General features: G+C 31.5%; 1 protein-coding gene across 1 annotated transcript in view; it reads left to right on the forward strand.

Moving 5' to 3' along the window:
• LOC148608394 (BCAS3 microtubule associated cell migration factor-like) overlaps positions 1–12,675 on the forward strand; it is a 34,993-nt gene extending 22,318 nt beyond the window's left edge. The window contains exons 18-22 of the mRNA XM_088544028.1: positions 1,756–1,853; positions 2,783–2,976; positions 3,285–3,418; positions 3,947–4,117; positions 10,918–12,675. Coding sequence (XP_088400154.1) covers positions 1,756–1,853; positions 2,783–2,976; positions 3,285–3,418; positions 3,947–4,117; positions 10,918–11,048 — 728 coding nt within the window. The 3' untranslated portion in view covers positions 11,049–12,675. The remainder of the gene's footprint in view (positions 1–1,755; positions 1,854–2,782; positions 2,977–3,284; positions 3,419–3,946; positions 4,118–10,917) is intronic.
• Positions 12,676–25,079: the final 12,404 nt, after the last annotated feature.

The raw sequence follows: 25,079 nt of genomic DNA on the forward strand, positions 1-25,079 counted from the left end.
CATTTGTTATGAGGATCGACTAATAAATATAAAAGGTACTTGGTAACCTTGTCAGAAAAGTGTGTTTTGAACAAGATAGAAATGTATGGGTAAAATATCAATACAACAAACTTAGTTAAACTTAAGGTACTCCTACAATGAAAGAGGTTGGAATTCCGTTCCTCCATACCCCGAGTCAGAAAATAGCTTGCCAGACAAACCTCTAGCTTTGGAGTAAATTTGAGGTAGCCTTGATAGTGCCAAATTTTTTGTGCATTTTTTATTGACTTTTTTTGGGGTGGAGGGTATTTGACAGGGCTCACAGTATTTCTAGTTGATCATATAAATTCATTAAAAGCAGAAGGACAAGTTAAAAAGGCAATGGGCGTATCATGCACTTAAAGCGCAGCTCTTTTTAAGTTTTTCCTTGGTGAGGAAATTATGAATATATTTTTATTTTAATATTTTTAACAGATAAAATAACAGGTGAAGTATGGTTAATATGCATAATAATGTATAGCATGTATCTAAAGTCAGGTGGGAAATAGTTATTCACCTTATTTATGGGAATAATGTAAGTCAATCTGTAGAGGGTATTCCTAGATTTTATCCTGCAGACTACTGTAAGACTGTTTCAGATGTCTCTTATATTCCACACATAATTTTTGAAAATTTTAATAAACATGTTTTCGTAAGCTAGATGGCTAGGCTATTTGAACATGTTGCATCATAAGTTTTAAAACTTCTGAATCTTTATTCAGCTTTCTTTCCTTAACAGCATTTATAGTATAAGAAGTTTTGGTAAACAGGAAATATAGTGCATGAAAAGTGAGTTGGCACTGGTATAAAATTACCAACAAAAAAAGAAAAGTTCAAAAGTTCAAGTTGAATCTATACTAATAGAAATACACAGTATGCATCACATCATCAAGAGTAATTTATTGACTCCACTGAGGCTTTTAACTACAGATAAAACTTGTGAGAAAAAAAAAAGATATTTTGGAATTGTGCAATCATTAGATTGGTAATAATTTGATACAGTGTTTTCCATTTGATGGGCCATTATAGCACTGTTCTTCCAACTGTTATGATTTCTAGCACTATGCCATCTGAAACTATTTTTAGGTAGAATGCAAAATGAGCGCTGTACATGTGCTTAAATTTTGGGGAAAGCCTTAAAAGCTTTATTATGTTATGAAGTACTGTGCTGTTGCAGATTTATACTGAGAACATTGTTGCACTGCAGTTATTAAATCTGTATTCCTCACAATTGACTAGATATAGCCTAACTCATGACTTGTGCTCCTATTGGCTTCTTTATACACATGAATATACCTGCTGATAAGAAATAGCAATCTTTTGCACTGTATAATGAGATGCTTTTTTCATCCTTACTAAATATTATATGAACTCCTAACTCAGAATGTTTCTATGCAAGTTTAATTTTTAAAGATTTTATGAACTACTGGACTGATATTGTGACAATGTATATACATGTAGATGAATTTCATCATGGGAAAGGCTGGTATGGTTAATTTTTACAAGAGGTTAAGTCACAGAAAGAAAATAATACTGGCATATAAACCAAAGGTGAAATATCTTTCTTTTTTCAGACAACTTATTTTAAAAATAAAAGATGTGCAAAATTCTTAAAATTATGGATATTATAGTGCTTGAATATATATTAACAACCAAAAGATAAAAGGTGATGGTCTTATTTCCATGTCATTTTTCTTTGCAAATTTGTATGTTAATCTATAATATTGTACTGTTTAGATGAGATCTCAGCAGTACCCAGACATGATTCTAAGGAGAGTCTATCATCCGACTTTGGTGGGAAAGACATGGATATAGAGGAACAGTGGCTGTCTCAGGTGAGTACATTATATTCTGATGTAACTTTTATTGAATATCAAGTTGAGTTGGATAATATCATAAATTTCATAGTTTCAATTTGAAGATTGACATTCTCCAATTTTTATCCACTGCAAAAAAAATATTGCAGACATATGATGGTGTGACCTTGTCATTCACATTCATTAACTTTTTGTTCATTTACTAAAACTTGAGTGGAAAAGTAATCAAGGGAACCAAGGTTATAGCGGTAATCAAAAGAATGAAATCCAGGGACAAAGACCAGACATGGAAAACAGACATACACAACAAAGAACATAAAGTCACTAAAATCATACATACAAAGTAACAAAAGCAAATGAGCAACCCGGACTCCACAACCCAGGAGCATGGACCAGGTGCACCGGTAGGGTAAGCGTCCTCTACTTTTCTAGAAACATCTGCCGAGTTTCTCATAAAAAGTCCGGGTTTGTCGAAAGAGGAAAGGAAAATTATGACACCTTGAACAAATCAGTTTTCATGGTGCAAATGGATACCGTAACCTATTAAATCAAAAGTATAGTGTTATTTTTTAACCCTATTAGAGTAATAGGGGTAACTCTTCATCTAGGGGTGTCTTTGTGTAACAAGTTACCATGGAAATGTTGGACATGTTTACTAAATAACAAAAAAAATCTTGCTGTTAAGAAAACATGTATCACATAGTTTGCCATACAGATTAATACTGTAAACTTGAAACTTTCACGCTGGTTGTTATTTTCACAATTCGCTGGGTCAAACATTTCACATGGTTAAACATCTTGTACTCAAAAATCTTAATGTCTGAAACAAATTAAACAAGGAAATTTAGAGTGGGGGTTATTTTCGTGAGTAGTTCACTATCACAAATGTAGTGAATATTTCAATGTTTACTGTCATGTGTTCAGTTACTGTATTGTTTGTATTATAGGTAGAGATGATAACACATATAGGACCACATAGAAGACTGTGGATGGGACCACAATTCTCCTTCAAAACATACCAGAATGTACAGAATACAACTGTTTTATCAGCCCAGTCCTCTTCACTCTTGTCACAGACACCAGATCCCAATATACAGGGCATGGATATCACCATCGATGATGTCAACCTGGAAAGTCTTAAGTAAGTGTTTAATCCACAGACAACAGGGTATAGATGTCTCCATGATGTCAACCTAGAAAGTCTGAAATATGTCTAATACGCTGACACCAGGCTATAATATACAGGGCATAGATGTCACCAATGATGATGTCAATCTGGAAAATGTACCCCATGACAATGTTACCATGGATATCTTTTTTTCTCCTGAGATTGGACCCAATGGTCATCAACCAGGAAAGTTTGAATTAGGCAGTCTTTTGTCTTTTTAGTATAAACTGTGTATATTTCCTATATTTGTAATTAAATAGAAACATTTGTTTTCTCTGTAGAATACAGCCTAATAGATCAAGTCCTGTAGCTATGCCGAATGCTAGACCAGCATACAGGAGACTTTCAGGAAGTGACAGTACTCCACCTACAGGCAAATCTGGACAGAATATCAGTCCCCTGTTGATTGAAGCTGGTAAGCTATATAGAGAAAATAGTACAAAGAATTAGATGATGTTCATTGATAAAATTTTTGTTTATTTTTTAAATGTTTCTGAACAAAATCTTATGTATAACCATACTGAAGCAAAGTCATTCACTGTGTCTTTTAAAACCACATGTTCTTGTTGAAACAGCTATTTGATAAGGCCTTGTAATTTGTAAGTTGAATGTTTTAGTACAAGCACTAGCCAGAGAATAGCTGTCACCATCAAAATGACAAAGGTTATTTTGCCATTTGACTTTGAGCGTATTTTTTAAATGAAAATGACAAAGAAATAGTTTATTAATTAGATCGACATGTTCTTTCACTTTATAGAGGTACATGGACTGTTTAGTTTGTTCTGATTTATCTTACTAATATTGGCAACAACAAAAAAAGCATCAAAATGAATGGACAATGCATAGACATCAAAACCCAAGTATATAGACAAAACAGAAACTGGAAACAGAGATAAACAAACAATATTATTTTATCAGTTGTATACAGTATTGATTATTGTAGGAAGTTTTGACCAGTCTCCTAACCTATGTGATGTATACAGTAGCTGGGCAGAGTCTCCCATCACCAAACCTCGCAGTAGTGAAGATGATGATGACAGAATCAAAGAAACACTGGCTGAGGCAATGTTAGAATCACCTGCTAAGGAGAGTGGACCTTCTAGTATGTTAAATGGTAAGTGATGGGGAAACTTAGTACTACTTCGTGTATTGATTAATGGCTTGAACTATGATCGATGACCCCCTGAATGTACTTGAGGTGAAAATTGAAATTTGATCAGTATTTTATTGTAATTGCCCATGCCCAAAAATAAATAATGATAAACCAGACACAAAAAATGTTAGACATTTGGTTAGGAAAAGACCTTAATTTTTTTGACTGACAACAATTTTACAATTTTTGAAAAGGTTAAATTTAATAAATTGTAAAAGCTGTGTTTAAATGAGCTGTAGAAAACTACTCACTACATTTAACATTGTCTTATGTTCAGTAATGAATTGATGGTAAAACTAGAAAATTTAATGTAAACAAGAGTTTATCAAACTTGTGAACAACAAGGGACTAGGCAAATAAAAAAAAATGAATTGCAACAAATATGGGGACCTTCATGTAGTTCTTCATTAGTAAAAATTAAACAGCCACATGATAACAATGAAAAATTCAGATTCTTTTAGACTAATGCAGTGGATTCTAGAATAAATAAATATTGACCCTGTGTTACCTCCCTTTGGTCGGTGGACTAAGTTTTTTAAATCTGAATTTGTGATAAGACTTCACAAAATTCTTGTTGTATTTGATTAACAATTAAAAATTTTAAATTGTAGTAAATTGTTCAATTGACTTTAATCGAAATTGTAAGATACAGTCGATCATACTTACAATTATTACCAATTTTTTAAAGGAGTTAAACCATATGGGAATGTTGTCTTATCGTGCAAAATACTATACATAGACACTGAAAACTTGAGAATAATTTGTAAAAGAAAAAGTAATGAATAAAAAAATTTTGACATTGTTTTTTGTCTGTAGAATAAAATGTTAGATTATTGAATTTTTTAATTACCACTGTACATAATAGTATTTATATATGATGTTACTCAGTTTTTGGATTTGAGTTTTCCACATGTTAATTATTACTTGAATATTTATGATAAAGAAATTCCCTTTGTGATTAATTTTCAACATTCAGTTACAATTCGTTTTCTTATCTTCTTACTAACAAAAAAATATGTACCTGTACAGACATAACACTGATGTGATATACATCTATAGTAACCTTGGTAGTCCTGTTGCCTCATGATAAACATTATGTCTACAGAGGTTTACATTGTAAACTGGAAAGTTTTACAGCAGATGCATTTTCCCTATTTCCACTGTTGTGAATGTTTTCTTCATAAAAGATTTCATGCAATTTGAAAACAATTTTGCAAATTGAAGAATGTGAAAACATATATTGAATAGAAAACTATGAAAAAAAGACAACACAAAAATGTCTTGGTTTATTATTTATTTATTCAAATATATTGCACTAAAATTGAAGTTTAACATGCACCAGTTCATGACATTGTAAAGAATACAAGTAGGATATATTTAAAGAGTAATCAAGGCAACCAAGATTTTAGCTGTAATCAAAAGAACATATTGCAAGGATAACGAATAGACAGGAAAAATAAACATACACAACAAGGAATGTGAAAAAGAACAAAATAATTACCACAGACTTTGAAGAAATACAACTATGAACTATTTCCATTGTTGAACAGAACTGTTGTCATAATTTTTTTTTTTTGAAAATCCCCTCAGAAATTTTAGTTAATTGAAATTTATAGAATAGAATGATAGCTTAAAACATCAATACTTGCTGAACTTAAGATATTAATGTCATGACTAATGATTATATATCATTTTACACAGGCAGATCCAGGATTGGAGGTGTGTGTGTTGGGGGGGATGGAGGGGGAAGTAAAATTAAACAAAGCAATGTGAGGAAAATTTGTATTAAATAATGATTCAATGCTCCCCCCCCCCCAAAAAAAAAAAAAAAAAAAACAAAACAAAACAAAACAAAACCAAAAACAAAAACAAAAACAAACCAACAAAAAATCCTAATTTAAGGTTGGGTGTACACCAGGTTCACCTGTTATAAAGTATTCAGAAGAATTTTTGTACTTGGGTGAAGGTTCAAATATGGACTTTTTTCATGGAAAGAGTCTCATTATTCTTATCCTCTTTCAGAGATGAACAGGTATTCAGTCTTTTTAAAAATCCAACTTGGCTGATTTCACCAATCTAATTAAAATTAGCTCTTGTAATTTGCCCAACGTAGAGCTAGTTCTAATTAGATTGGCTGTTTTTACCAGTATTTATTTTTTTTACCTTTTTGTTTCTTTCTTGTATTTAAATCATAAAGAATAGAAAGATATATCAATTTGTGAAATGACTTTTTTTTTTATTATGCCTACATATATATCTTTTTACAACCATGTTCATTGAAATTGAAAATGTGTTTTTTAAGTTCAAATATGATTAAAAATATTGTAGATTTGGGATTCAGGCTCCATGGAGCTACTTATTTTCTGTTTACAATCTACATGTATTAAGTTAGTGGTTTAAATCTGTTACATCATAGTAGTGATTTTGTAACTTTTATTAAACAACTCTTTTCTTTTTAATGATTTTTTTTCTTAATTTTCCACATTTAACTAGAGTACGACATTTGATTTTTCGTTATTGTCAACTCAGCTGACATATTGCCCTTCCATGCACTAAATTCATATGTTCTTTTTCATATTGTGCACTTCATATTTTAGATTACAATCGTAATCAATTTGGGGTTAACAGTTTAGCATGGAACTTCTCATTTATGAATATGGGGACATGTGGGGGCCATCTCTTATCTGTTACACCTCCTACACAACTGAATGGAATTGAATGAAACTTTCACTAAACCTTTATTACATATTCCCATTATGTACCTCCTTTTTACAATATCAAAGGGCATGTTATCAAATGGGAGAATGGGAGTATCAAGTTATTCTAGTTTTGTAAAAAAAAAAATCAGTGAATTTGTTGTATTTTCTCGAGACTGAACTGTTCTTTTTCCATTGAACATGATTTTTGTACTTTATTTTTAGTCATATATTATTACCCCTATGTTATAATCAATGTTCCTCAGGATTTTACTGGAAATGGAAGATGACTTTAGTACCTTGAAAGAGATGTTTATTTTAATTACTTTTACAAATTTCTTTTAAAAATGAATCAGCTAGCTTTTCTGTTTACATTGATTTATGTAAAAAAAGTTCACTTCATTAAAATGAATTCAAAGCAACAACATTCAACAAACCAAATGCTTGTTAATAGATCAAGAACATTTTAACATTAGGCAAACCATAATTTTCTTCTCTCAATTAGTGTTTCTTTTCGTTTACAACTTTCTTCTTCCATTTATGAATTGAGGTTTTGTGTTAAACAAAAAAGAAATAATTTGTAACAACAAGTGTCACATGCCTCTGAAATCAAATGTCTATTGAAAATGTTTGTAAAAGAAAAATCCAAGATATTAAAATATTTCTCAGATTACTAGAAAAAAGTCATTAGATTTTTATAAGCATGTCTTTAAGGGGAAAATAGACATTAAAAAGCTTGTCCATTATGGAAGCATTATGCCTTGATGATGAGGCATGTAATTATATCTCTTCTTAGAATACAGGCAGCGGCATGACCAAAGTCATGTGACTGTCATGTAATGAACAAATGAACTTGCTTCATGCTTGTTCAATCCTTCCAAACTTTGGAAATGCAATGGAAACATATAACATAGAACTTCACATCAATATGTTATGAAATGATAAATTTTGTTATAAGAAATAAATTCATTAATAGTTGTCATAACATTGTGAGCATACAAGCATTTTGTTTTTTTTATAAAACTGAAAGCAGTAATGTATGGCTAGCCAAAGTGGATAGAAAGTGAAACTTCATGCAGATATTCAGTGCAATGTGTAAATGTGGAAGATACATTCAGATTTATTATTTAGATTTCCCCTTAACAAAAAGATGGTAGACTTCATTCAGTATCTAAAAGACAAAAAAGTGATCAAGGGTGTATTTTTCATATGAAAAATATCTGCTTTCTAGTTATTGCTTAGATACCAGTATTTTTTTCAATTGTATATTACTTGTTTATCAATCAAAAAAATAATAGAACTGGAGACATTGGTCATTTACCTGAGTTTTGTATGGACTGGTATAGAGCATATTACCATGTCCTGATTAGGAAATTCCATCTTTGGCCATAAACATGGATAGAAAGTTAGTTAACATTAAAAACCATTATAATCTATGGATGCCCAGGTGTATGGACTATGATTGGCAGCCATTAAATCAGGAACTGATGTAAAGACTCACAGATTCTCTTCTCTAACTATTACATTTTAATACCCGGCTTCATAGCTCCTCTAATTACAAAGTAACTATATGTAAAGAATTAACAGATCAGGCAGAATAAAGGAGATTGAACGACGTGGAGAATTGCCACCCTTAGGTACAATATATACCATATAGCACAGTCATTATCTTAAGGCCATCAAAATCTGGAATGAAATAGCGGTTTATTATCAACGCTAGTAATTAAAATTGGGTATTACATCGTGGATTCTATACATATCAGCTTACCTGAAACTAGACTAAATATTAGAACCTGACTCAAGGGAGAAATAAAATACTACTTTTATCATTTTTAACAAAAAAAGATATTTAGACCTATTTAATTCCAATATGGGTGATTTTTTTAATTTAATGACCCAGCTTATTTGTAACCTTATCAATATGTAGAAAAATAAAATAAAAACAAATCCAATTCTTTTTTCATATTGATACCGTCTTGAAACATTAATAATAAGAATCCATGTAGTTTAGATTTAGTAGTTTAAAAGTAATAATTTCTCAAAAGTACGTCATAAACCTGGTTGGCTGAATTATTTTGTATGGCGATATTCTTGACTATATTTGTCGTCGTTAATCTTACTTTGATTGTCGCAAATAATCTTTAACTGATGCGTCGCATGTAAACTCGAATTCTCGAGTGACGCTTCAAAACCTTTAAATACAATACATTTATCTCCTGAGTCTTGGTCTATGATATAAAGACAATGTCCTCAGGGCAGAGAATCATGATAGGGATCGAATTTGTCAAGGTCACATGTTTTTAAAATGCATAACATGTATCCAAACATAAAGTCTAAAATAATGCGAGGTATCAGTTTGTTCCTTGATTGCTTTAAATAGTTTTGGATTTTCTCGTCTGTTACATCGTTAGATGAGTTCAGTTTCTCTGCTTTTTGAGTTAACAGTTATATCGTATAGAAGTTTAGATGGTAGTATGTTTACCTGTTCCTGAATAAGTGCGTTAGACAAGATTTTTTTTAATTAAAGAGCATTTAAAGCGTTTCGAATACTATGGATTTAATAGTTTAATTAAAAAGAGAAAGTCTGCTGGCTGTTTGTGTGGAGATCAGAAGCTAATAATTGTCAATTGAACTACTCGTGGGTGCTCACATGGACCATTTATTTTTAGAAATCTATGATCTGTCCGTGTGAGCAGTTTTTCTGTTTCCCAAGTGTCACGGTGATTTGCAGTAATAAAACCGCAAATCAATAACCTTACCGTTGATATTTGGACCTAGTGAGTTGCCAATCCAGTCTTTGATTTAGTCGAAGTTTTGATTATTTTATATAAAAATAGGCATAAAAGTTTAGAAGATTGATAGAAGTGGCATCTTATCTGAGAATCATAGATGACATTTCTGATAAAGGAAATAGCAACTTGTGTGATTGATTTATGAATTAAATGGACTTTTTCGTACTTGGTAACTCTCGTGTCGAGTTAATTTTAGCTTCATTTTTAGAATTACCGATACCCATAATTATTTTGATTATGAAAAGTAGGTGACAAGTGTTTATAATTTTGATTTAAGGACTAATAAATCACACCAGTTATTTGAAAATATTCATTCATAATTTTTCGGTAATAAGTTAATATGCTTGATTCTCACACTTGATGAAGTCGTAGGTCTGACAGAGAAAACACGTCAAACAAAACAAGTCACTGGTTTTATGAATTCAAATTATTTTCTCGAGCATTCAGTGCAGTTTTCAGGTGTCAAAATTCAGTTGTTACACCATAATAGCCCATAATAGGTAGGACCGCTCCCGTTTTCAACTGTTATAATGATTCTGCTGACTGCCTTATCAAATTTATAGAGGCGACACTTTCAATTGACCCATTCATGTATTATATTGCTGCAAGTTTACACAACAATTGTACAACACTTTTGCTTTTAGATATAATAGGTTCAAATTAGCTTTTAATTGGAATTTCTGCAAACAAATTGTTCACGCTGAACTGTATTAATAATAAATCATGGGATGTTGTATGCCCGAACGTACCCGTAAATTGTAAAGAATTATTCTTTATTTCATATTTCGGTGTGGTATTATTCCGCCATAATCGATGATAAAAGTCATTTTATTTCATGGTGATTTTATCTTTTTGCTGCAACTTATAAAATAACACAAGTCTTCTAGTGGATGGTAATACATCGTGCATTATTAAACGATGATTCTGTATTGTTTTAGTAAACACAAATTTTTAGAAACTTGTTCGTTATGGGTTATAAAAATCCAAAATGTTCACAAAAGATTTCTTCCTGTTATGGGAATTTAATCATATTTTTTTCACATATAAACCAAGTTTCAGTGTAAGAAGACCAAAAATCAATTTAAATTATGTGATTTTTTTTACAAAAACAAATTAATGTTGGAAATTTCGCGCATTAAATGTTGGAATGCCTTTTGAAAGTATACTGTATTAATTTATTTGTTTCATTGCATTCATGGAGTTTTCTCTATCTTATAAATTCGAATAGTAATGTTACATGTATAGTGCTAGTAATTGTGTTTCTGTGTTTCAGAAGTATTTGATGGTAGTAATGAGAATCTGAGTACCAGTTCTAGCTCCAGTACTAGTGTATCTATACCTCGGAATGCAGAACATATTCTGGACAATGTTTTCTCCACGGGATCTCAGGACTCATCAGGCTGAATACATGTTGTTTGAAATTATGAGGGCTTTCATGGAGGACGTCTCCAGTCCGCTTGGTGATACAAACGACTTCGTTAAATAAAAGATATCTCCAAGTTCTGCAGTTATTAGCACTAAACGAATCTTAAAATTACTTTTAAAATATGTAAATGATTTCAATTTAATATTTGCAATTTGGGAGATGCTATTTTAATGGCCATATGTAGCATTGAAATGTGTATAAACCTGATATTTCTGTGGTACACATGCTTTAGTTACATAGGCACAAAACTATTGGTATTGTTAAATGTTTTTTCTATTTCTTGTTTTAGCTCTTTTTGTTTGTGATTTCTTGGTTAAATCTGTAAAATGTCTATAAGTTTGAAAACTATGTTTATTGTTAATCAGCATTACTGAAATGAAAATTGTAACTTCTCCACTTTACAAGCATGTTGATCTGTCGATTTATTTGTCAATTTTCATGACCGTCAGCATTTTCAAGTTATCAACCTATACATATATATCATGCCCTGGTCTATATTAAAGAGTAGTCCTGAACAACTTTATGCATATGCGTATAACATTTACATCATTATGTCTTGCTTAGAATTTTAGTGTAAATCTGACTCAACAAATCAATGTATTAAAAGGCAATGTTATAATAACTATTGTCAGCTTCATGTGTAGATATGCTAATTAAAATTCGTAGTGAGCATGAGCAGTCCTTTCCACAAAAAAAATCGTAAGTAAAGTCGTAAGCTCTGACGTCATAATAGATCAAATTATTGTGACGTCTTAATTGCGACTAATTTTAAACTTATGACTGGTCACTTCCAGGTCTGTCTTATCTTCATTACAATGTACTGGTAAATGCAGGATTTGGTCAAACATTTGAATTCTTGATACATGTGAATAAAATCATTGCATGGCTGAAATATACAAATGTTATACCTATATCATCATTATTTTTTTTTCAAAGAATTGAAAACTTCTGCTAAAATATGTTTTATGTTAGTTTTAATTGAATGCTCCATTTTCATCAATTTAAAGAAGAGATTTGCAAAGAATATCAGGTAATGATGTACGAAAAAATGCATGGCTTTGGTTTTACCTTATCAAATTCAGTGTATTTATAAAATAATGTCTAAATATGTGTTTGAAAACAAATGTATAAAACAAAGTAATTATGATTTTATTGTGTATTTTTGAAAACATTTAGGACTTCAATAGGTACTGAAGAGACCACTACTGCTTTCCTTCATGGGCTTAGCTGACCGTATAATTGGCTTGTTATCGTTCACTTGATATTCGTGTTCATACAATTGTATGGTAGCCTATGAAGTGGTCGTTGTATGCAGATTTTTATTTGATACTGTCCATTAAAACTGTTAACCTTGTTGATGATAGAGCGGCTTTATTGTGTTATAGTGGGAGATTGTAGCATCGCAATATATGGTGATAGCTTAATTAGTGTGGTTTTATATGGTATTTGTTTGAATGCAGTGCATGAATATTTCATTTTGGCTTAACATAGTAATTTTATTGTTAATCGTAAATTTATTCTGTAAGATTTATAGTTTTGTGTTGAATTTATTGTTATGAATATGATAATATATGATTATTTGAACATTAAAAGATGACTATGACACGTAGTGTTTTGTATCAATTATGCCATTTACACAACAATTAATATGTACACAATTTTTTTATATGTGTGATGACTTCAAAAATAACTGACCGAGAACATAGACTGATCGAAACATGGTACTTTTCTAAATTAAAATTTTGAATTCAAGCTAAAAGTGAAAGTTCTTCATACTCTTTATTGTGCTTTGTTAGAAATAAGAAATGTTCAATGGATGCTGTATTCTGGTAAATCCATTAGTTAAAAGAACATCGGTCGGGAAAATTACGGGGTAGTTTCCTATAGTTCTTTTTTACCTGTCAATTTTCCTGTCATATTTACAGGTAAGCAAGTAATTAGCGGTAGACAGGTGAGACTTGATCACTGCTGGAGAAATTTCATCTTTTAAAAGAGCCATGCCTTTAAACCAAAGGCTTTCATTACAATTCTTATGTAGGAGTCAATAGTCTAACTTTCGACGCAATTTGTGCCATTAGAAACGCTAGTTATAACGAATTACACACTTAGTGTTCAATGCTTTAGACAATTGACTTCCGGTCTAGAGACAAACTTCCGGTCTTGAGTCAAACTCTGTCGTTATGGTGTACGAATTCTCGTTCTAATTGCCTCTAATCAAGGTTTGATCAAAGCCGATGTTTTCTAATGCTATCATTTCTTTATTTTGAAGTCATTTGTTTGATGTATGTTCAGTGTAAGTTGTGTTTTGTGAAGATTCTGATTTAATTCGTAGGAAACTATCGAATTAACTACATTTATTGTAAACGCTGAAACAGAGCGTAGTTTCACAGTGCCAATTTTAAGAGGAGTTCATTATATTTTTCACTAAGATTTTCTTTATTTTTCCGTTTTATACGTAAACTACAGTTATACACGCTAAAACTTATTGAAGTATGGATTAATCGCAGTCCTAACATTCACAACTTGATTTGTGGTTATGGTCTAAATGTGATTACTGCTTCTAAATACATCATTAAAAACGAGGCATGGACCACTTCTAATGGAAACTAATATGGTAATTCTGGCCCTGCTAATGGAAGAGAAAACGCGCATCGCATTATTTCCAATTCGAATCCTGCAGTATTTGATTAGTGAAAGAACATATTATGTCATTTTCATTAAAGTCATTCTTTTGTGGGTATTAGGATATTAGAGGCCCCCAAAAGGTCATACATTGCAGAAATTACTTCAAATAGAATCCATATCATAAAAGCATATCAATATAAAAAAAGAGTAGCTATTATTAACGATAAAACGTTTACGATGAAAGACCTGATAGTGCTCTCCAGAACATGCGATATATGATACGGTTTATAATTCTCCTTGTTAGTCCTAGTTACTACAGATGATGGTTAATACCACCAAAGGGTAGTAAATCGAATTATTTTACTTTTTGTTCGTTACTTTAATTGGAAATTTAGCTCATTTAGTGTGGTTTAGAATCCTGCTTGTGTAATTGCTACAGTACCTTTCAAAGGAATACGGGTCCTTTTTATTTTTTTTCTTTAAATGGTTTTAAGACGGTGAAACCAAATACTTATTAATAAGGTGCCCGTTTTCCGTGATCTCTAATCGTTACCTTTGAACCTGTCATTCCAATTCCAACAATTTTTGCTGTTAATTTCTCTGGTCTTAATTAATTAGGTTTCTTTTGAAGTATTCAGCCTTGGATGACATTAAGAAGTTAGAAGGATGAATTCAGACTTTTCTTTATTTATTCTGATGACGTTTCGAAAATACTTTTTTGAAAAATGCTCCTTATCAATTTTGTGGTTGAAAGTTTGAAGGTTAAACGTTTATGGTCAGTTTTCTGAGCTTATACTTGCATTGTCATTATGCAAAAATCTTTTAAATCGCCAGGAAGTAAACTAATTGTCAAGCCGAAAAATCCCAACGGCCTCTTTTTTGTGTTCAGCTTTATTGGGTTGGTTAGATTTTTCTAACATGTCATTTATATTTTATTTGTAATGTCATATAGCAAAATACTTGAGTCAAATTTGTTTATAAAAATGTCAGATTTGCTTTTCTCAGAATTGCAAAAGTCGGCCAAAATATAAACACTTGAAAAACACTCGTACACAATTTTGTACTTGTTTTGTGATAAATTAAAAATAATTTTCAAAGCCTCTTGGTTGCCAAATGTTCCCATCATCTCTGTTCAACAAACATCGGACACTTAATAAAGTTGTGTGTGTCAACCTTCACGCGTTTTGTTTCCTGCACTCTTGTTTCGTCTGATTTTATAGTAGATCTTGACTAATAAAGGAAGAAGTGCAATTGGCATTTTGTTTCTGTTTTCTGCATTTAAAACTGAGATGAAGGTCTGAACCAATTACTTATATGAGAAGTCTTTCTTATACTAGAAGTTTATATTCACATTTTTTTTAAATGAACCAAAGAGTCGTGTCGTTATTTTCTTTTTTAGTTTATTTTGAAGAAGTGTCATCGTTCTGCTAGAATGGATTTTATTACTTTTGTTTTCGGTGCTTTTCAGGGCTTGCTTAAAGGTGTGTTTACACTTGTTGAATCCATTTTGGTGATTTCTGAAAGTTATAATTATATTTGTTTTAAGGTTATTCGTCAGTGAATTTGTTTCGTTTCACTATATCTGTTCTTATTTCTGTTACTGAATTTACCCTAGACCCTTAAAATTGGAGAATGACGTTCGGATGATGGATTGGATATTTTTTCTTTTCCCGTAAAATATTTTCCTAAATGAAAATAATAACTGTTTTGTGTGTCTGTTTCCCATGTCTAGTCTTTGTCTCTGGATTACATACTTTTGATTTCCGCTAGAATCTTGGTTCCCTTAATTACTCTTTAACATTTCAAATATCGTAAAAAAATCCCTTTTTAGTGTAAGTTGTAGTTGTATAGTGCACTAGAGAAAGGAGTAATGAACAATATACATGAAACAGTGAACAAAGGAACTAAGATTCGAACGTAAATCAAAAGAATATATACCAAAGATGAATACTAGGAAGGAAAATAGACACACATACACACACAACAAAGAACATGAAATAGCCAAAATGACCCGTACAAATAAACTAAATGAGCAACTCGGGCTCCTCTGAAAATTGGAGCATGGACCAGGTGCACCGATAGGGTAAGTGAGTGTAGAGTATCAATAACTATACATGCTACTTTGCCCACTCAGTCATCTGTTGGTTTTATTTGGTTGCATTGTGTCATTTGCTGTAACTGTAATATCATTGATACATTGTCAAATGTGTTTGATTTATTTCAATATATCTATCAAATCTATGCTACGGAGTTGATAACATGCTACATATTTAGCTATGAACAATCACATCTTATTTCATAGATTATGGTACACGTCTGTTTTACATATGTACGCTCAATATGATCATGGTTATTCATGTAATGATTGTGTATTTGTTACAATCTTTCTAATGGATTTATTTGCTCAATTTAGTCCATAGTCTCACGGAAAGAGGCGAAACCATGATTTTCCTTTCATGATTTTATACATTTGTCATCATAACACGGTAACTTCATGGATATAACGAAAATAACATTCAGCATAGTTTCTTTTGAACTTGAGATTATAATGTACAATATCTACTCAAGAGATACTATTTCTCAATTTGCATGTTTGGTACAACTTTGTTGATAATATTTTGAAATGCACTTTTATCATTATCATTAATTATTTTGGTTTTAAGCCATGAAATCATATTGATTTCTTTAATTTAATATTGGAAATCATCGTACGCTTAATTTTAATATCGTTTGTATAATAGCTTTGTGTAAATAATAAAGAATACTAAATAGAACATTTACTAAACAAATAAATTTGATAATTTTCTGTGTTGTTCAGGTCGCTCGGTCAGTCAATATTTCACGGTGGTAGAAAACATGTACATGCCATTTTTTAGTATGACAAAAATATTTCATCGTACGAATTGTAGATATTTTTCATACAATGAGGTGATGATTTGACACAAAGCCTACGACATTGAGCGTTTATATCCATGTTTCTTACTTGTTTAGTTTCTTATATATGTCACATTCTGTTGTCATTTATCAAGAAAAAAATCAACAAAACATGGCGAAAGTGCAAACAAATGCTTATCTCAAAATGCTGCACCTATATGTCCATATGGTTTGCATGTCATATCACGATGTTTTGTACTAAATTATAAAGTCCGTTTTTTTAGATTTTTTTTCTACTACAATTCCCTTTAGATGTATATTGTGGTAGGTTTTTGTTGTTTGTTTTTAAGTAGCACTCCAGCTAAGGAACATGCAAAATGTGATTCATGGGTAAAAAGCCTACATATTTTTATTTTGGATATTTTGTTTGAAATGTCATAGTAAACAGAAATTAACATGTGGTTTTTCATATAACCGGTGCTCATATGAGATAAGAATTATATAGAATGCACTGTAGATTTCAAAATTAAGAGAGATAACTCTGTAAGTGGCACTTAAATACAATAGAATATACTGGATTTTCAATGTGGATTATCTCCTAAGAGCAGCCAGATTTGAATGAATATTTACACATTTCGTAGTATAGTCCAATAAAACAACCTAATTACAAAAATAAAAATATGTAGCCTTTTTTGGGGTGTATCACATTTTTAAGATTTTGCATGATTCTTACAAAGACTGCTACTTAATTGTTCTGCTTGTGTGTTATATGCATTCAAATATCAACGAAAATATCGTAGTCTTTCATTCAAATATACACACAAAAATATTTTTTTAAAAAAATATCTCCGTGTAAGATATATCTACAGTATTTAAATATTGAAATTTCTGCGATGTGTTGTGGGTATAGTACGGATGTAAGTATACGGGTTTGTGTTTATCAAATACAACGTGTTTGTCTTTTTTGTTTCACTGGGATATATTTGTCAAAGATTTTCCATTAGCTTTTAATGGGCTCTTACAAATGAAAACTGCTTCAGCCCAACAGAATGTATACATGTATATTATAATCAAAGACATGTTGCAACAAACATCAAAGCACTCAGAAATATTTATTTTGACCTTATCTGTATACATCTACCACCAACAAGAGGAATTATTTAGAGGTAAAATTAAAATAGAATCAGAACTATATTTATTCAATTCCTTAGGTAGAGTTGGTTCAAAAGTTTAATATCTTTACTTAAACAGTTAATATATTTTTCTTTTTGCTTATTATTTTTTTTTAAATAAATTTGGGTTGTTCTGTTCTGCTGTTGTTGTTGTGTGTGTAAAATTATTTTTCTTTGTTATACTGTTTATTTTATTTATTTATTATTATTATTATTATTATTGTATAATATCAGTTGATTTGGGTTTTTTTTATTAGTTACACATAATATTCATATTATTATGTCTTTCTTTGAAAATTGAAGTTTTAGACAGAGTTATCTGCCTTTGAAATGTTCGTTTTCAGTGCATTTAAAAAAAATTGTAACTCAATGGTGCAACATGACATAGAAAATCTTGCCTGTTTTTCCTTTATTCTGATGGTGAAAAAAGTCAAATTAAACTATCAAAATGGTGGGTTTTTTTCATACCATGTTTCACCCACTGCCTGATTCTTACAGATGCTTTTACTAAAGCAGAACCCATTTGTGACGTTATTGAATCTGCTTAGTAAATGACGTCAGTCTATTGTCTATGACGTTGATCATGGTTAATCACGCATTTGTTGTACCACTGTACATAGTGTTCTCAAAACCTTTGCTGAATGTCATTTTCATGATATTATAAATATGAAAATGATTACTTTAAAATATCGGCTAGTTCACCAATTCGAATGTCTTCACTACGAAAGGAATTGTCATTTTTTCAGTCTATTTATAAAGCAGTTGTTCTATCTTGCAAAGCATTGTAAATGAACTCGTATGGATCCAAACTACTTCAAGGACTTGCTAAGTACATGTGTCATTTGTGGTAACGTTTTCGTTGTGGTGTAGAAAACAATAAAACTCTCCCGTATGTCAACAAGAAATATTTTATAGAATAAGTTAATCTGTTCATTAAATCATACTAGGGGCGTCAAACATGACCCGGTAGCGATACTTTGTCGCCATTTCTTTCGAATTATTATAACTTGGTCAGTTTTGTGGTTTATCGTCTGCCAACATGTCTAATTATAAACATACAGGAGAAGTATGACCTTATATATTATACCATAACTGTAATTCATTACTTAATTTTAGAAACTTGTGTATAAATTATTGTGTATCATTAATCAAGTTAAATCTTTAATTGAACAATTAACTCAAAATGTAAATCGTTGAAATGAATTAAAATTCTACGTATGCAAAGAATCAGATAATCCCCGTTTACCGTAGCTTTTCTAAAAGACCCTCTCCGAAAATTGCTTTTTCTAGGGGTGTAATTTCATGTATCTTCTATTGGCCAATAAGTAAAATTGTATTTCAATGCCAGTTATTTTGGTTTTTGTTTTGGTTTTGGTTTTGAGTGTGTGTTATCTGTCAATTTTATCTAAATGTCTATTGTTCTAATGTTTTAAGGGGTGGGGCTCGGTGTTTGTTGTTGTTCATCTGTCGGTGAATATGATATGGAAAAATTGCTTGCCTTTGTTTTCCTTTTTCAAAATATGAGAAGTAATAAACAAAATCGGCGATGTTTTCAAGTGTTACAGGAAATTTGTCTACGAACCATTTCTATGTACTTTACTACATCGAAAGTCTTCATGGCCGACTACAAATCGTGTGTTCTTACTGGCGTATGCGATACTGAATACTAATTTTTGGTAGGTTCCGAGTTGCGTATTCAATTTTAGTTCTCTGTGTGTTTGTTTTAACTTGATATGTTTGGTTATTTTTGTTTTCTGCTGTTTCTCATAATTGATTTTGCCTTTGTCTTTTAGCATGTGCTGTCAGATTTGTCCTTTGAAACATATTTGTCCTTAATTTTGCTTATTTTGTTTGTACTGTGTATATGCCTTTTTGTACTGACCATTTAACACCCTGTTCTCTCTCATGCTTTCGGACAGCTCGATGTTGTTGACAGATATGATCTCTCTTAACATGAACGCTTTAAAGTTTTATTTTCATACCTATTTAATAAGATTTGACCACTTAAGTAAAAGTATTTACAAGATTGTCCTTACTGTGTAAAGTTTAAATCAGTGTCTGTTTACTACTTAATATCCCAGACTCCTGACAAAACCTTTATCACCTTTTACGATCAGTGTGTTATGAAGGCACGAATTTCATCAGAGTTTCAATTCATATAAATCCAAAAATTGGCTTTAAATGAAAAGATTAGATTATCATGGACTTAAGGTGTTATTCTTAGTAAATGTAGCGTAAAAACGTACATGGACATTTTATAAAGCTGCCCATAGGCCATAGTCGTGTGTCGCTAAAAGTAAATTTTTGTCCCGTCACCTGCTTTTTCTGGGGACTACTGGTCTAGCGTCTGTCATTCAAGTTTACATCATTTTGAGCTAATCAGTTAAATCCATCTTCTTTCACAGTGAGTTGGCATATTTATCCATTTTGTAAATTATAGTTTTCTTTTTTACGAGTGAAATATAGCAATTAGGGCGATATTTTTCTCTCTAGCATGCTGTTGGTAAAATTAGAATATAATATGATTGTCTTAAATTGCATCAGCAGGTTTTGGCTATTAAAAGTAGTGGACGTCTGTCTGCTCTTGTTTATCCAGAAAAAAGGTAAATATTTGATTGGTCAAGTAAATGCCTTTCTATTCAATGTAACGTAAAGGGTTTAGGGTTCATCCCTTACCACAGGTAAGCCCATCATATTAACACACCAACAGAAATTGACAACTTTCTGGCAGAGTTAAAAAGATGCCAGGAAGACAATCTGATACCGGTTTCATAAGACTGAATTGAATTGTCCTTAAAATTCATCATGTAAACATGGCTTCTGATTCTTAATTGTGTTTTCACAAAGCAAGGTTGAACTTCATTCAGGATGACAGCATCAAAAGAATACATTATGGAAATGAATTTCGTTGCCCATTAAATTTTCAAGTACAAAGACAAATCTTAATGTATATTAGAGTACTTGAGAACAATTTAGATTTTTTTACTTGTTTATGAACTTAAACTGCACTCAACAACCATGATGAATTGGAACAGTCCGGGTTCCCATTCCGTATGATAAATTGGGGCAGAATTTGAAAACAGACTATTTCAAGTAAAATGGCGCCACTTTCTTGAGCCGTGTCGTTTTTAAACTTATGACTTTCGAACTTAGTAGTAATGTCGGCGCTCTATTTGACGCATTTTTACTGCAAATCCCGTATAAAACAATAAATTGTAAAGAAAATTTGACATAGTACACCGCTATAGATCACGAAACAACTTGTATTTTGTCAAAATGATATTGTCGAACACTGGTGATAAACATAAGTTGTCATGTGAACATGGTCGGGATAAATAATGGTCGAAGATCCGTAAACAATCCTCTAATTAAGTTAATACACACTATTTATCGGATGGCAGTATTATGTCCACTTTGTGGTCTCTTTTCAAGGACAATTGACGTGGGGGTGATAATCACAATCTTCAAAAACAATGACACGTACATCACACAAGGTTCTCACAAGTTAAACATGGTGGACTTTCTGTTTTGCATCTAATATGATCAAAGACAGCGAGAAAACAAGTTTCAGTGAATCGGTTGGTAAAAACAAACGAACTGTCGCAATATCATACATGGAAATCAGTGAGAGAATCTCTTTGATTTTCTCTATAATATATTTGTAGTAGGTTTAACTTGGTCTGACCAAAATGTTTGTGTTGAAAACAAACACTTCCCTTGCCATATGAACAATATGTACAATCGTGCTTTTTCTCTGATAAAACATCAGTTGTTTGTCATACGCAAGAAAATACATCATGTTTGGCCAAACATTTCGTTTTATTTGATTGTTGATATTAAGCGTATCGTTGCAAAAGACGCGTAATATTTTTAGAAGCTATGTTTCCGGTTATTAGATGTATCACAACAAATTATACGATATTTATAATAAAAATTTTCACCAGCTAATTTGTTCACGGGTTTGGTCGTTAGCCGCGAAAGTTTGCCATCAGCATGTCACCAAGGAGTCAAGTATTCGATCCTCGGTAGTTGAAGTATAATTTAGTTCTCACCCGTTACATAAAAGTTAGAAATCAAGTTACTACGGAGTTCTGAAAGAGACGTGCCAAGAACACATATTTCTTCTCACAAAAATATAGAATGCTAATGTGTTAATAGTGTGCACACATCACGGTATTCACAAAATAATTATATTGTGTGCACATGGTAATTGTGCTGTATACACACTATAATACCATATGCACGCAAGATATCATAATGTGAGCTCAATGTATATGATGTGAGTACAATATATATTTGAGCCCACATTTCTCTTTCTTTTCATGTCCTTATCGGAGCTCCGTCAGTTAGTAATATTCTTTTACAGAACATTGAGAACTAAAACACACGATTTCTCTTTCCATTATTTTCAATTCGTGCGGGGTAAGAAGAATATTATATTATATCTTTTAATTTACCAAATTCTATTCAGCATAAAGGCCAATAAACATGACAGAAGTAATGTAGCAGACATGAAATTTTTAACACATAAGTTAGAAACAATGCGTCAGGTCAATGTTCCAAAATTTAAGAGGATTCTTTCAATTTTTTTTATTTATAATTTCGCATATGACTCTAATTATCGTTGTTTTGTTTTTGTATTTTTGTTTTTGTTTTTGTTTTTGTTTTTGTTTTTGTTTTTGTTTATGTTTATGTTTTTGTTTTGTTTTGTTTTGTTTTGTTTTTGTTTTTTTTTGTTTTTGGGTGTTTGTTCTTTGTTTTGTTGTTCACAAGCAAATATTTTTCACGTGAAATTCATGTTAATTGAGCTTCACATGAAATTCATGTGAATTTCACATGAAATTAACATGATTTTCATGTGAAATTCACTAAACACGATTTTTTTGTGAACATTTCGTGTGAATTTCACGTGAACTCTTCCACTTAGTTTATTTGCTCAATTCAGGTGAAAATCATGTAAAATAATTTTGCCTGTGTTGTGTTTATTTTGTTTGTTCGTTTGGTGTGTGTGTGTTGTTTTTTGTTTCGCCGATTGTATTCAATTTTGCGTTTCCCTTCTTTTACATTTTTGGAATGTGTAAATGTTCGCACTGTTTTCGTCACGTTTGACTACACAAGTTTACAAAACGACACTTACATACAATTCATCAAAGATCGTCTGTATTAATTCATCATGTTTAAATTGTCAACTTCTGTACAATGAGTTAAGCTATTTATTTCTTTTCAATTATTTGGCACCACAAATTTAGATTTTAATTTTCCTGTTGCATGTTAAACTGTTATATAACAGTACAACTCAGTTCGTTTCGTGATCTTCTGTTATTTTCTATTTAAAAAATAAAGACGATGTGTTCATTAGAGTCTGTTGCTTACTGCCATAAAATATTTTCAAATGAGTGTCAGTTTTAAACAATATTGTTTATACGGTTAACATCTGACTGTTGTATATGTGTGTGGAGTAAAATAACGAGGCAGTACAAAATTACAATTGATAAATACATACATTAACAATATAAAAATTGAATCCCACAGAAAAAATCCATTACAGCATGACACCAAAAATCTCCTTTGTAAAGAAGTCTTCGTTCGCGGTTTTTCATTCTTGTCATAAGTTGGGGGTGTGTATAATTGTGTATGTAATTTGTTTTTGTTTGGTTTCTTTTATTTTATTTTTGCTTTGGTTTAATTTTGTCTTGTTTTTGTTTGTTTGTTTGTTGTTTTTTTTTCGTCATTTTTGTTTTGTCGTTTCCCTTTTGGTTGTTTTCCATTTCTGTTGCATTGGTTTTGTTTGTTTGATTCGTCTGTCTGTTTGTTTGGTTTTCTTTTTGTTGTTGTTTGTGTTTTGTTTCTTATGCAGGGTTATTTTGCTGGTATTAATGTAAATATTGAGAAATGCGTTTTGTTCGTTCTAAACAAAGTTACAAATTAATGATAAGATACATTTCACATTATCTATGTGTGTGAGTGGGTTACTGGTTTGTTGTGTTTTGGATGCTTGAGTTGTTTTGTTTTTATTTTGTGGGCGGGTAGAGTCATGTTTATAGCGATGCTATTACAGGCACTAATCCAGTGATGTAATGGAAAGGGGGTTCGAAGCTTTATACAGACATTTTTGTCTCCAAAAAATCTAAAGAAGGGGATTAAGATCCGGAACCCCAATCCGAGATTCGCCAATGCTTTATCTGTTTCCTAATATTAGGGTTCATTAATTTACTTAGATCGAAGACAGGTTTGTTAGTTAAATCATTATAACAGCAAATATTTCAGACTGTGAACTGATAGGGTCAGGGGGATCTATTGAGATATCACTGGCGAAAATAAATACTTCTGTCGGGTCATTCTAAAATTTATTTTATTGTTGTCAAATTCGTGATTGTTTCCATTTAAGCTTGCTTACCATCCATAACTAAGAGAGTAATAATTCTAGTAGATAATTGTTTCATAAACCATGTTTTATGACATTTTAAACGACTAAGTGTCAAATTTTAACATCTTAACTTGACCGAAATTGCAGTGTTTAGGTTTGGGTAGCTGACTGCGGAGAATGATTTTAATATGTGTGTACCCAGTACCAGGGTTCTAGGGTACAATGGGCGTACGATTGATTGTGATTTTTGACATGAGAAGAACAGCATGATGAGAATCAACGTTTTTATCCTGTAAACTTCATCACATACTACATTCACTGCATACATGTGATCACCAAGGATGATTTATACTAAACAAATAGGGTTTGAAGTATCACAAAATAGCATATATTTATCAGAAAGTTCAGCGGTTTAGGCCTCAATATAACCATGGAAACCATAATAACCATCTTTTTATTGTCTACCACAATTTTTATGGTAGACAATAAAAAGCTTCAAATATCGAGGAATTATTCCCGGTTCATGGTATAACCTAGATTTAAATCGACTATTATATAAATGGGTAGATACCGGCTATTTTTATTGGAGGCATCCCTATGGATATAACCCACTCGAGTCTTGAGGAAGAAATATTATTTATAGCATCATTGATTTCATATCTACTTGGCTAAGTCCCTCAGCACAATGACATGAGAAAGACGCATCTCTTTTGTAATCTTTTTAAATATCTCAAACCAAAGAGACATTGGTCCAGAAATGTCCATGTGGAAAACGTCATAATTATGACATACCACCGTGACTTTTTACCCAACCGATAAAATCCAATCCTGTCTCTAAGTAAAATACTGGTGAACAGTGGGTTATCGTGTGAGAAACACATGAAATGGTAATAACCACCACCTGAACTCGTTTCAAATGTTCTTTACGGGAGCTAAAATTTCGACTCAACACGAGGAGTGTTACTGAAACT

This window comes from Perna viridis, chromosome 9 (genome assembly GCF_037379345.1).
Source record: "Perna viridis isolate PV_CMFRI_1.1 ecotype Kerala chromosome 9, ASM3737934v1, whole genome shotgun sequence".
Taxonomy (NCBI): Eukaryota; Metazoa; Mollusca; class Bivalvia; order Mytilida; family Mytilidae; genus Perna; species Perna viridis.